The 14,969-nt window shown below is 37.1% G+C and overlaps 1 protein-coding gene across 1 annotated transcript; it reads right to left on the bottom strand.

Moving 5' to 3' along the window:
* Window positions 1-6,513: 6,513 nt before the first annotated feature.
* On the bottom strand, window positions 6,514-14,621 carry LOC113752475 (protein FAR1-RELATED SEQUENCE 5-like). The gene is made up of 3 exons (XM_027296586.1): window positions 14,361-14,621; window positions 7,005-9,190; window positions 6,514-6,748 (listed from the first exon to the last, which is right to left on the bottom strand). The coding sequence occupies exons 1-3, from the start codon at window positions 14,619-14,621 to the stop codon at window positions 6,514-6,516; spliced, it is 2,682 nt and encodes an 893-aa protein (XP_027152387.1).
* Window positions 14,622-14,969: the final 348 nt, after the last annotated feature.

Raw genomic sequence — 14,969 nt, 5'->3', positions numbered from 1 at the left:
CGGTGTTGCAGTGGGCGGCTTGCCCATTCCGTGGGATTACAATGTTAGGGAAAATGCCAATTACATCAAGGAGCAATTGGGTTGGGTGCCAGCTTTTGCTTCTGCCGGTGCCATCAGAGTTACCGATATATTGTCATTCTACAAAGACAAGGCGATTGACGAGAACGACGACGTCCAGCTGGCACATCTGACTAGAGCTTTCTTTCTACACATGCTTGGCCGCACTTTACTTAGCAACACGGCCGAAACAATTAACCTGTGCTGTCTGCCTGCGCTGGAGGACGTAGATCGTATAGGGGATTATAACTGGGGAGGGGCGGGGATGGCAACCTTGTACAGATTTATGTCCGCCGTCTCCCGACGCCTGACGAAAAGCCTTGGCGGCTTTTGCTTCGTTTGGGAGGTAAGTCCAGAATTGCCTTCACTCTGTGTCAATTCCACATTTCCATGTTCCGTTACATAAACTTTTCTGTCAGTTAGTGTTCATCTCGAACGGTGGACATAATTTGTACGACCACGTGTAGGTGTGGGCTTATGAAATTCTTCAGTTAAGTCCGTATAAACTCAAACAGGACGAGAGGGACGTATTGCCCACAATGTGGCGATGGCGCTCGTGTAATAGAGCCAACCGACAATCACCGTCTACGGTCGAACATTTTCGCCGCGCAATTGACACCATTAACCCGGAAGACGTTAGTTCCCGTACTTAGAACATCCATTAGTTTCTACCGCTGAAGTGTTATTTTAATGTTATGAATTTGTTCCGCCTGTTGAACAAACCAAATGTACTTACGCAAGTATCGAATTGTGTGTCATAGGTCAACTGGCTGCCCTTCCCTGCAATGGCATTGCCGAGTCGGTATCTCAAATCCAAGGAACTAACTGCAACGAGATTGCTTTTGGATGGCCCCATGGGAAGATTTTACTACCTGGGCGAGAGGGTTATTAGGCAGGTGTATGCAGGTGTATGTGCAAAGCAACCTCCCCATCGGCCATCAGATATGTACAGCACTGATACAATTTCGGGAAACAGGCTACATGATGTGCTTCATGGACTGCCCATTGCAAGCCTATACCCTGATCCCCCTCCATATGCTACGTATGACGAGTTTGTGCGCAGCAGGCTAATGAAACCAATGACTTCCTCCACGTTGGCACCCAGTGGGAAGGAGTGCGTAATTCATATGTGTGACCAGTTGCCACTAAGTGAGGCTACAACACCGTCACTGAAACATCCAATTAATTACCCTCCCTGGTCTGTTTTGTGCATACAAACTGATGGATCACTGGAGCAAGAGGGCATTCACAGAGTTGGTGGCGATGTAATAGGGTTGCCTCTTCCATGTGCTGTTGGTGATGTGGTATGGCATTCTTCGTATTGTACTTCACCCGCCATTTAATTTGCGCAATTTTTCTTAATACACCCATTTGTTCCCGCTTAGGTGCCTAGACACTGGTACGAGGACCTGCTTGTTCAGTGCATGGGCCTGAGAAAGAAAGTCTTAGAAAAAAGTGCAGAAATATTTCGTTTGGCATCCAATGTGTCGGACAACTCACAAGTGCTGGACCAAAGGCTACGTCAAATACAGGTAATTTTGGAAACTGCATTCAAGCTCCAAAAGGCGACAGGGAAACGGTGCCTTCGCGGTGGAGTTGGTGGACGGGAATCATGTGTTTGTAAGCGTCCGAACACAAGTGCCGGGACGCAGACATTTACGGATGAGCTTGGTAGAGGCAAAGCTCACGAATGTCAGCGAATTCATAATGCCAAAGGCTGAGCACCCATGGCCCCTCCCCGCAAACAAGGATGTGTAGCCGGAGGAATGAGTATGCAAACTACTTGGGAGTCCCCACCAACAAAGCCAAGCTGTGAGCAATCGCCACGTGTGTTGTGTAACTCTGACAATTTTAAACTTTAACACAGAATATGTTAACAGTTATACCCACAACTAACTAATTTAGTCCTGTTCTTAATTTTCGTCTGTCCCAGATTGTTCTTCACCTGCAATTGAAGTTTGCAGTGAAATTAAATATTAGGTTAATCGCACTTTATCCCCTTTAAGTATATGCCGTTTCTCACTTTACCCCCCAACGTTCGTTTTTCCTCAGTCTACCCCAAAAACTAACAGTCAACTCTAATGCACATAACGGAATATTGAATAGACAATAATATCCTTATGAAAACACTAAACAACCCAAAATACCCATATATGCTGGTTTATGAAATGCAAGTTTCCAAAATTACCCCGGAATAATAGAGGGAAATTTCCCTCCATCTGGCACGGGACCAAAAAAAAAAAAAAAGACCAACTCTTTATATACCCATTATTGAATAAAAAACCAGCTCTTTATAACTTTCGTCCATTATACTCACAGAGTACCCATTTTTCTTAAATACTAATTTATTTGTCGGATAACATAAAAATAAACCCGTTGTTGAATAAAAGAGCCCCACTTTTCAAAGCTTTTGTTCATTATAAGAACAGAGTACCCATTTTTCTTAAACAAAAATTTAGTTATCGGATATAATAAAAATTAACTCGTTGTTGAATAAAAAACCAGTTCTTTATGGCTTTCCTCCATTACAACAGCATAGTAGCCAAGGTGCCATAAATAGAAATTTATTTATCGGATAAAATAAAAATAAATCCCTTATTGAATAAAAGACCAACTCTTTATACTTTTCATCCATTATACTCACAGAATACCCAAGGTGCCTTAAATAGAAATTTATTTATTGGATAAAATAAATTTAAACCCATTATTGAATAAAAAACCAGCTCTTTATAACTTTCGTCCATTATACTCACAGAGTACCCATTTTTCTTAAATACTAATTTATTTGTCGGATAACATAAAAATAAACCCGTTGTTGAATAAAAGAGCCCCACTTTTCAAAGCTTTTGTTCATTATAAGAACAGAGTACCCATTTTTCTTAAACAAAAATTTAGTTATCGGATATAATAAAAATTAACTCGTTGTTGAATAAAAAACCAGTTCTTTATGGCTTTCATCCATTACAACAGCATAGTACCCAAGGTGCCATAAATAGAAATTTATTTATCGGATAAAATAAAAATAAATCCATTATTGAATAAAAGACCAACTCTTTATACTTTTCATCCATTATACTCACAGAATACCCAAGGTGCCTTAAATAGAAATTTATTTATTGGATAAAATAAATTTAAACCCATTATTGAATAAAAAACCAGCTCTTTATAACTTTCGTCCATTATACTCACAGAGTACCCATTTTTCTTAAATACTAATTTATTTGTCGGATAACATAAAAATAAACCCGTTGTTGAATAAAAGAGCCCCACTTTTCAAAGCTTTTGTTCATTATAAGAACAGAGTACCCATTTTTCTTAAACAAAAATTTAGTTATCGGATATAATAAAAATTAACTCGTTGTTGAATAAAAAACCAGTTCTTTATGGCTTTCCTCCATTACAACAGCATAGTACCCAAGGTGCCATAAATATAAATTTATTTATCGGATAAAATAAAAATAAATCCATTATTGAATAAAAGACCAACTCTTTATACTTTTCATCCATTATACTCACAGAATACCCAAGGTGCCTTAAATAGAAATTTACTTGTCGGTTAAAAATAAATTTAAATCCATTGTTGAAAAGTGCCCACATGCATGTCGGTTCTAAATAAAAAAAAATAGTTGTTTAAACTCTTTCTAACTTATTCAGGTATAGAACCAAATTAAAGACAATATTAACAAATTATTAATGAAAAATTCTTACATTGTAATTTGAGTAGCCGTAAAATCTTCTTTCCGGATTTTCAAGTGTCCAAGAGGTGCACAATGGTGCCTCTTTACCACATCCCCACATTTTTTGGGGTGATCTTTCAACATTATTTGAAACACTTTGTGACATTTTATGATGCTTTTGGTTGACAAAGAGAAATTTTAGGAACTTTGGAGAGAAATTTTAGGAACTTTGGAATTTGCTAAAATTTATGAGAAAAATTGGCTGCACAATACCACATTTTATAGAACCCAACCAACGGCTAATACCAACCAACGGCTCTTTGAGGGAAAAAGTAGGCTAAAAGCATCAGACACCATTGAGGGGCATTTTTGTCAGCTAAAACCAACGGCCCTTTTCGTATGGCAATTTTGAAATCTTGAAGTTTTTAACGGTGCAATTGCTGACGGAGGGGGTAAACTGAGGAAAAACAAACGTTGGGGGGTAAAGTGAGAAACAGCTTATACTTAAAGGGGATAAAGTGCGATTAACCCTTAAATATTTACAACAAAACAATTTAAATGAAACTTGTTGTTACTATAAATCTTCACATTTAATGCATTACATTTTTCCAGCTTATTTATATCATGACACAAAAGCCTTTTGTATCAATGCAACACGATATATAAGCAGGGTTTCAATTCACTGCGCTAGTTAACCAATTTCTCATATACAAACAAATTTACTAAAATTAAAATAGCGTATTTCAAAGTTGCGCTTCTGTTTCGAAGTCAATTACTCTTAAACAGCTAGTCCTTAACTCATATAATGGAACAAACCCGTAAAGAACTAGTATATTATAGCAAACAATTTATTTTGTTTACTTTAAAATGTTTCATTTATATTAAATATTTCAAAAAATGCTAGTTTTCCTTTCGTAAACATCTCTCATTCCATATATTTGAATTGTATTTGCAAATTTTTAAGTATTTAACAAAATACTTCAAATATTTATAATGAAATGTTCATACAAAACGTGGTACTTCATTCATGTAATACACAAAAGCCATAAAGAGTTGGTACTTTATGGGACATTTCCTTTTTAAACTATTTTTGACTTATATTACGTAGATAACCTACCATTTTTTTGTTTCATAACAAAAAAACTGTACCATTTTCTAAAAATGGTGCCTTACTCCCTAATCCAGCTTTACTTCATGTATTACTCTCTAAGTTTGTGACATTGTTGTTAGGCTTCAGTAATCACTGTAGATGCCTTTTTCCCCAACTAAATGGTAAATAATAATCCCCAACATCACTAATAAATCCCAACTTCATACCATATATTTGTAATTTTCGCCTTCATGATGTCAGCTAAGGGACCCAATAACTCAAAGGCAACGGAGGTCAGTCAAATTTTTACAACCTCAGGGGGTGCCACTGAAAGTGTCACAAATCTCAGGGGAGGTTTCTTAAATTATCCCTAATAAATATATTACAAACCACATCGTAATTGATAGTTATTGGCTAATTAAATATATTAGTACAAATGTATTAGTAAAGTTACTCGAACTAATTAATAATTTCTATTAGTACATTTGTATAATTAGTAGTATAATTTATAATATTAATTATATTACATAAATTAATATACATATATACATATAACTGATAATACCATTGTTATTGGTGCACTGAAGAGACGCATAAGCATTGTGAGCAATGAAAGTAGATCGGGAGAAACAGATGTTACTGTTCCTACACCTGAATGGAACGATGGGCAAGAGAAAAGGCGTTGGGCCTTTTCGGTCATTGGTTTGGATAGCAATGAGAGGAACAAACAGCCCATATCGTAAAAACAGTTTATAGCAGCAGCGTAAGGCACCAGTTTACAAAAGCTGGGCAACTGAAGCTGATTCCCAAGTACCCACTAAGGAAACGTCTATCCCACCAAGAGATTTTGCGCAACATACGCTTCCACTTAATTTCCTATTTACAAAAAAGGAACAACTTTGGTTCCTCTAATAAACAATTTGTCAACTACTTACTCTCCTATTAACCTATAAACAACAGTTACCTGCTTCTGAGGGTTGCTCGGGATTAAGGTTCGTATAAACTGTCAAAAAGGCTTACTGGCTTGACAGAAAGAATATTACCCAAGTGCAGTAGCACTATTTGCTACTGCACTGCTTACGACGCAACCTTCGGTGGAACTACAATGACTTACCCATGGCCTAGCAACCTTGAATACTCTTCACCCCACCGATACATAACAAAAGACAATCCCTCAAGCCGGTGTTGCTCTGTAACCTGTCTGTCGTCACGGCTGCTACTTCCATGCACAACCATACCATCTCTTTCAACCTCTGCATTTCACACATTGTATAAGAATATATAATAGGATTTACACACGCAACAGCAGTGAAATAAGAACAACAATGCCATTTACCAACAGGTACTGCATCAGTACAATGACTGTTTACTACCTTTCAGTGGCTGTCGTCATAACACCTTACAATGGCCCATGACACATTCAAACTTACATTATTTACACTTCAATGGTAACGGAATCACATTTTTTTAAACACCACCACAACCTGTACCCAGCATACCCCCACATTCACGAATACCTTGTAGCCTTCTCATGCTCAAAACAAATTAATGCGAAGGAAAGATACAAACCGTTCCCCTTCTACAGTTTCGTACTTGTTTCATGGAAACACTACTCTTGCACCTCTACTCACCAAAACCTGCCTTATTTATTGCGTAACTGCAAACCGAAGCAAGGCCTCCAGTAGTGCCTCATCTTTCTCCTGGACTTCTTTGTTGGCCAACTGTGTCCCTTCCACCGCTACCCTGTGGTTGTGGTACAACCACAGGTCCTCTCCATTCGCCTGAGTCGCTCCAGCCCGTACCAATTTCAAATGATTTTTCCAGCGAGTCATCCAAACAATTTTCCATATAATCATCATGAACTGCTGTGTTGTGCGAATTCTTTTTGTATGGGCATGTTCGTTGGTTGTGCCCTGCCTGCAATCTTCAACCCATATATCACATGTCAAATAATTTGTGACTACAAGTAATCACGTCAACTAAGCACAATGCTAACATTACACCACTTCAACTTTCTTGCATTGCCAACAACTTTGGATGCACATTTAATTATGTTTTTATTTGCTACTGTTGATAATAAGAACGAAAAATACCCACTTCTTCATTATTACCTTCACTGTCCACTTCATGTATTATATCAATTAACTACTGTATAACTACGTATGCAATTCCGATAGTACCTGCAATGACCACACTTTCTTTTCTTCTTTGCTTCTGCATGCTTGTGATCACCTTTACACCGTGACACCCTGGGATCTAACAGCCCGAATGTTCTTCTACTTCTATCGTTCCTCACTCTTGAATCCATTGCAAATCCGTCTCCCCCATATCCCCTGTCAATCCACTTCTCCTTTAGGTCCACGGAATGCTTGTCAAACATCTGCTGCAGGTCATTAAACGCGTCATCCATGTAGGAGGCATAGTAACACATAGTATTACAGCTGGACTTTAAAGTGCCATATCTGGCCATTTGTGTCAGTTGTTCGTCTGCAACAAATGCTTTCATTCCATTATTACTACAGTAAACTCCCTTTGTCCACCGCTTCGAAATGCATGCTTCTGGGATCCTGTTCATTCCTTCTACCACCATCACGCGAAACATGTGAGCACAAGGAATCCCCTTTGACTCGAATTTCATGCAAGAGCAGATTAGATTCTCCATTGACCTATCATAATCCACCCTCCAACTTATTCCGTGTCCACCATATTTCGAGTAATAATACGTACGACTCCCTCCATCCTCGCTCCAGCCCTCAGAAATTAGAAGTCCTTGCCTGTTCAAATGCTTCCTCACCATGAAGAACACATTCCTTGTAAACACCTCCGCTGCGCTCCACTCTAATTCGGGCAGGATTGTGGTTAAGACTGGTTTTGTGTTTTCGCTTGTGTGAATTGCTTTGCTCTCAGTATGTCGAAGCCACGCTATTGCCAAATCAAAACTTCTAACGAATTCATATAGTCGCATTTTTTCATTCAAGTACTCATTCAAAAAAGCATTCATTTTCTCACACCTTTGAGTACTTCTCATACCTGCAAAAAAATTACCGCGTAAATAGGCCTCTGCCCATAACCTTCTCCTACGGTATAACTCCTTCACCCACTCATTCTCTACCACCCCACATTCATTAACCAACCTAGCCCACCGATCCTCAAACTCAAGAGTGCTACACTTTCTCTCCATCAGGTTATACAACCTGTTATTAAACTCCTCGCAGCGAATATTACTCCGTGCATTTCTATGCAAGTGCCACGAACATAGCCTGTGACAAGCATCTGGGAGAAGATTCTTTATGGCTCTTCGCATTGCACTGTCCCCATCTGTCATCACTGCTACTGGCTTTCTACCTTTCATAGCCTCTACAAATGTACTTAGCACCCATTCATATGTTTCAATCCTCTCATCTGATAGCAGGGCACAGCCAAAAATAGTACTGTTCAAATGGTTGTTTACCCCTGCAAGTACAACTAGTGGCTTGCGGTATTTATTTGTTTTGTATGTTGTATCAAACACCAATACATCTCCAAATACACTGAAGTCCGCACGAGATTTAGAATCTGCCCAAAACAACCTTGCCAATCTTCCTTCGTTATCCACATCATATTTATAAAAGAACATCTCATCGGCATCCTTCTTCGCTGCCAAGAACCCAAGTGCCCCTTCTGCATCGCCATTAAAAATATCTTTTCTACGTTCCTCGTCCATTCGGTTATACAGATCCTTAATGCAAAATCCCACGTTACTATACCCTCCAGCTTTGATAACAAAATGTTTCATTATCTGGCATATTCTGGCCCCAACCAACTTTAGACTTTTTGCCTGCGCATATTCTGCATCGCTCACTTTTCTATGCGACCTAATGTGTTGCACACTTGCCTCTGATGCCAGCGGGTGATTGTGCTCCATAATGAAGCGTGTCACCACATACTTTACCGATTCTATGTCATATTTCACGCGAAAGCAAGCCCCACACCCGGTTCTTGTGATTGGTTTTGCTTCTCTTTTCCGGTCTTCATAATTAAACCACTTTTCATTCCTATAACCTTCACAGCAACATACCCATTTTCTAAATCTTGAAATGCCATCTGCATCTCGTTTGCCATTACTTTTACGAATCCCAAATCCGCTTAGTTTCGCATACAAATTATAGAATTCCCCAGCTTCTTCTTCCGTGTCAAATGTTAATTTCATTACGTCATCCACGCCTATTGCGCCCACCAATTCATTGGCCTCCTCATCTTCGTGTCCTCCTATTGAACCACCGCTTTCTTCAATGAATGTGTGTCGGTCACACTCAGGTTCTTGGTTAAGGTCAAATGACCTTAACCTGCCGCAACCATCCATCCCCATTCTTCCGTTCTCTGTTTCCTGCACCATGTCATGAGTTTCAAAGTTATGGACAAAAGTACTCACCTTTGATTTCTCTACTTCTGTTCCACGCCGCTGCATTCTTTCACCACAGCTTCGGAAGGGCCTTCCTCAGATATATGTACCGTCACCGCCTGCGCCTGAATTTACGCCAGTAGACACCACCTCTGTCTATTCCGCCTTGACTTCTTCTTTACCAAATTTTTGCCTTCGTCCGACCTCACCACCTGTCTGCAAACACACCCATCACTGCGGGCCCCAACATGGCTGTGTGTTTAGTACCTATTACGCTTCCTCTTCGGTGGCCCCACCATGGCTTTGTTTAGTACACAAAGCTTCGTCTTCGATGTTTTATACAACAAAACCGGCACCGGCGTGTTAATTTTTATGCTTTCCGATAAATAATTTTGTATTCAACGAAATTGGGGTCTCCTGACTGTCTGATGGACGAATGCCGTAAAGCGCTGGTCGTTTATAAGACAACCGTTTTAACTACATTTTATCCCATAACCCAACATTTGTATTTAAGGCACGTTGGCAACTCTGTCACTGTAATGGTTGACAGGCACAAAGAGCTGGTCTTTTACTCACCAACGGGTTTTGTTTCATTTTATCCGATAAATCAGTCTGTCTATATGGCACCGTCGGTATTATGTTGTTGTAATGGAAGAAAGCCAAGGGGAGCTCAAACTTTTAAACTGACACACCCGTTTCAATATAATAATGGTCCTCAAAATGGATTTAATCTTTAGTTGTAGTGCAGGAAAGCCATAAAGAGTTGGCTCTTTATTCAAAAATGCATTTGTATTTAAAATTTTCTATTCGCTAACATTTGTATTCGACGAAAATGGGTAGTCCGTTGTTATTATGGACGAAAGTGTTCAAAATTGGGGTTGTTTTAATAAAGTTAACGGGTTCATTTTTACTACTTAGGCCATTATATTTATGTTAATTCCATTTCATCCCAATGCATTTTCAGCTTGTGCTGTACGCTACATTTCCAATGTCCAAACCGCGGTTATAGGTCATCACTTCCTTTTCTACAATTATTCCCTTTTGCGTCCGTACTTGTCAGATTGCAACGTGGAGGCTTCTTTGCCATATTTTTTGCTTTCCACACCTGTTTTCTGAAGTTGCGAATGCACTACAGAAATTACCATGATAGTAATAGTTATGGAGAATTCTAAATCGCTTGTCCTATCATTTTAGTGCATAGTTTCGTAGTCTATTAGTGATAATCACGTATCATTGCACTCACTGCCTTTATCAAGACCCGTTCAACCTTGAATGCTGCTATCTTGACGAAGAAGCACGAGTGTCCAAGGGTCAAATTTTCTATTTCCCTGTTTTTTTTTCCAATCCAAATCAAAGGAAGAGTAGGACAAGAGAGAATAATTACAGGTCTTGGCCAAGATAGTGTGATTGTAATGTTTCGGTAAACGGATTAGCTGCAGATTAATGCTTAGGCTTTGAAAAATATTTTTGCTTATGTAGTTATAACTAACACACCTTGCTGGGATAAATATAAACTCGTTGCCAGGTTACAAGTCATTAATTACAATGAACTCACAAAATTGTGCATTGTACATAGTGGGATAAAAAATTGTACATTGTCACACAAAATATATGAGTAAGCTAAAATATGCATTGCTTAAGCTCTTAAACAAGGCATTGCGTAAGTCTTTTGCTCTTTTGTCAATTTGTGCTGTTTGATCTAATGGAATGGAGGGGCAAAATTGTCCTTTAATAAAAAGACAAATGTCGAGAAGATGAATGAAAAGGATCAAACCACTCTATCTATCGTCATTCATATAGAATCTCATAAAAATTAGGACTCAAGGATGGGAGAATGCGCAAGAAATAAGAGAAAGAAGAGTTAAAAATCTATCATCCCTTCATTTATTTTGTGGATGAACAATTTTATTCCTTTTTTCCATTAGCTCAAATAGCAAAAGTTGATAGAGAGGTCAGAAGCTTGCACATTACACATTAAATTATTTAAGAACTTAAATGATACATATTATAGATTAGGGGCCAAAAGTGTATAAGAATAATAGTTTGGGAGCCAGCTGAACAATTGCCTCAATATACAATTGCGATTCATGTATTCCGGATGTTTTTCCCTCTAATCTCAACCTTGTCTATTCGCAGGCTTTTGTTAGACTTCATATGACCATAGACGCACATCATAAAGGGCCCTAATTTGTGCATGGCATTCATTGGGTGGAAAGACGAGTTGCGGTCCACAGACTGGAGAGTGGAGAGTCAACTCTTGACTTAGTCCACTGACTGGAGAGTCAAGAATCGGAGCTATTCACACAATTGTGTTTGTTTCCCTTCGAGAAAGACATCAACCTGTTTGAATTGCTATTTTTAGAATTTTTTATAAAATAATGTAGTGCAGCGTTTTGATATATGTGAGGTGATAAATATGTTTATGAAAAAAGCAAAAGTTTTTCTAAAAAAAAATCAATATATGTACTCCATTTTAAAGTACTTGCGCTTAAAGAGTATAGCGAGTGGCGATAATCTTGAAACTTTTTGTATTTAATCTTTACTTGTCCATTTAAACCTCTAAATACAATACAAAATTTTTTAAATCACTGCCCCTTATAACCATAATTTAATGTACTAATATACATTAATGTAAGAATATCAATTGTTTGAAGCTTTCTTAAATATATATATTGTTATAGGTAAAAAGTTTCAGTTTATATCAATTCTTTGTACATGTTGAAGTAAAAGGTCTCTCTCTCTCTCTCTTAAACATTGATTTACTTTACATGGAATATTTTAACGTACTAGGTCAAGATAATTTGCTTAATATATTACCTTTTTACTTCAAATTTTGCAGAAAGCATTTATGTCTCGTGCAATTTGGTGATATGCATGTAAAACGATTGAGTATGTGTGAAAACTAAAAAATGCATAAAAAAAAAAGGATATGATGCTAGAGTTTGTGGTTTCTATATGAAGTGGAAATTGGAGCAGAAAACCAATCAGCATAACTCAATGAAGTAGTATCTACTCTTGAAATTATATTGTTGAAAACAGTCTTCACATATTAATTTGGTCATGAATTTACTTACCTGCCTGGGAAGATTTATGTCTCACATTGGTGATATTGGACCTCCTCATGCATGAACTATATTTTTTTTTATTTATTTTTCTTTCTGGGTTTCATAAGATTTTTTTAATAGGCTATTGTTTAAAGGGTTTTATTCGAAGTCCAAAAAGAATCCAAAAAAAGAGTAACTGAGAAAGCTGAATTGATTCAAATCAAAAAATAGGGTAATCAACTCATAGTTTTTAAAAGGGAAAATCGTCCAAAACGTCCCTCACATTTTATAAAATAATTTTTTTCGTCCCTCACTTTTAAAAGTGTAATTTTATATCCCTTACATATTCACATCGGACAAATTTAGTCCCTAACTAGGTTTCCGATCATTTTTTGGCCGGAATCCATTGTGTGCAAGGCACGTGATCATTTTTTAAGGGTAAATTTGTCAAATTATATTTTACATAATCTGATCTATAGTCCTTCACATTTTATAAAACAAATTTTTTCGTCCCTCACATTTTATAAAATGATTTTTTTCATCCCTCACATTTCACAAAATAAATTTCTCCATCCCTCACATTTCAAAAAATGAATTTTTCATTTCTCACTAATTATGTGTGTGAATACATTTTTTTAAACACATGTATATGTTTATTTGATTTTGCTTAATAATAATAGCATAAACACATGTATGTAATTGGCCCCAACTTGTGGGCTATCTTCTCTTTTTGTACGATTATGACTAATATTTACCAATAGAATCTTAATTTGCATATTCTTATTATATTTTGATCGAAAATAGCTTTATTGGCTAACTTGACAATGAATGCAAGATTATTTACTAACTAATACCAGATGAAATCAAATGATCACGTATAATATATGGTATTCGTATTATTAAGTGAAATCAAATAGACACATACATATATTTATGCTATTTATATTATTAAGCAAAATCAAATAGGCATATACATGTGTTTAAACAAAATGTATTCAGACACATTTTTTTTTAGGGTTTCCCTCACATACATAATTAGCGAGGAATAGAAATATTCATTTTGTGAAATGTGAGGGATGGAGAAATTCATTTTGTGAAATGTGAAGGATGAAAAAAATCATTTTATAAAATGTGAGGGACGAAAAAATTTGTTTTATAAAATGTGGAGGACTATAGATCAAATTATGTAAAATATAATTTGATAAATTTACCCTTAAAAAATGATCACGTGCCTTGCACATGATGGATTCCGGCTAAAAAATGATCGGAAACCTAGTTAGGGACTAAATTTGACTGATTTGAATATGTAAGGGACATAAAATTACACTTTTAAAAGTGAGGGGCGAAAAAAGTAATTTTACAAAATATGAGGGACGTTTTGGACGATTTTCCCTTTTTAAAATAATTAAGTTACCAAACCTACTTAAAAATGTAGATTAGAGCATGATTTTCGATTTTTAAAAACTGAAGTGACTACATTTTGATTATCATCACCCAAGCGTTGAGACTTTTAGGACTTGCCATTTCGAAAGACAATATTCATGAGATTGCATAGGCTATCAAGTTCTTATGATAAGTGAGTTGTCCATTCATGCCTTGTTTATGCTGTCTTTACATGCATCTCGACTCTCTCTCTTCCTGAGATGAGTTACAGACGATCAATTTCATAGGACAGTTCCAGGATATGATTTGCAAGCTCAAGATACAGCGACATAACCATGTAGCAAAATTAAGCACCAACATATTTCTTCGGAGGAAAATGCAAATTGTTGATGACATTACAAACAAACCACTGTTAAAAAGCTACCTGAATCAGCAATGCCGCATCAGGAAATACAGTAATTAACATCCCTTTTGAAACCCCCCACCCAAAAAGAATTTGTTTCTTGCTCCTGTCCTGAACTTGAAGCATTTGGTTGGTGTGCACGGAGTCAAAGGAAAGGATTCACCACAATTACACCATACGCCTCTGCCATATATTCAGAACAGAAGATACTTAAAAGTAATGCATCAACAAATACTTTTTTTTTTGAATAATTATCTGATATGTCATAAATTTAAAAAAAAAAAAAATTGCAATTTTTAGTTATCTTTATATAACAGTTATATACCTGCTTCAAAGGTTTGAGCCCCTCAGAGAATTGAAGTTTAATCTTCTGGAGTGCTTTAAGGACATCTTTCATGTTCATTCTGTCCTCAGAAGCGTCTGCTGTACAACATAAAGCAAGTTCCAGGATAGATGATATGCATGCTATCTTATTCTTTACTGGTCCATCCTCAAGATGAACTAAGTTCATGTCCATAAGCTGAATCACAGAATCTGGTAAGCATTCTTGTACCCAATGCTGCAGGCTTAACTCTTCACTAAACATCTCATCCTTAGGCCTCCTTTAGTAAATGTCTCCATCAATGTGATCCCAAAGCTATATACATCACAACTTGTTGCAACCAGTCCTTCTAGTCCATACTCTAGCATCAATGTTGAATTAAATTCGTTTGCTAAATTCAATTAATAACGTGAATTCAGAACTTCGGTACTGAATAAAAAAATTTTAATTAGTTAAAAGTGGAAACATCATTTGACTGACATCAAAAATTGGAATTGCAATCAAGAAGAGTTACCTGGGGCAATATATCAGAATGTAGCGAGAGCCTTTGTTTGTACCACACTTTCTCCATCTCCCAACAACTTAGCAATTCCAAAGTCACAAACATGACCA

The sequence above is a fragment of the Coffea eugenioides genome, chromosome 11 (assembly GCF_003713205.1).
Source record: "Coffea eugenioides isolate CCC68of chromosome 11, Ceug_1.0, whole genome shotgun sequence".
Classification (NCBI taxonomy): domain Eukaryota; kingdom Viridiplantae; phylum Streptophyta; class Magnoliopsida; order Gentianales; family Rubiaceae; genus Coffea; species Coffea eugenioides.
Note: the sequence above shows the minus strand (reverse complement) of the source record. Positions and strands in the feature narration are given on the sequence as shown.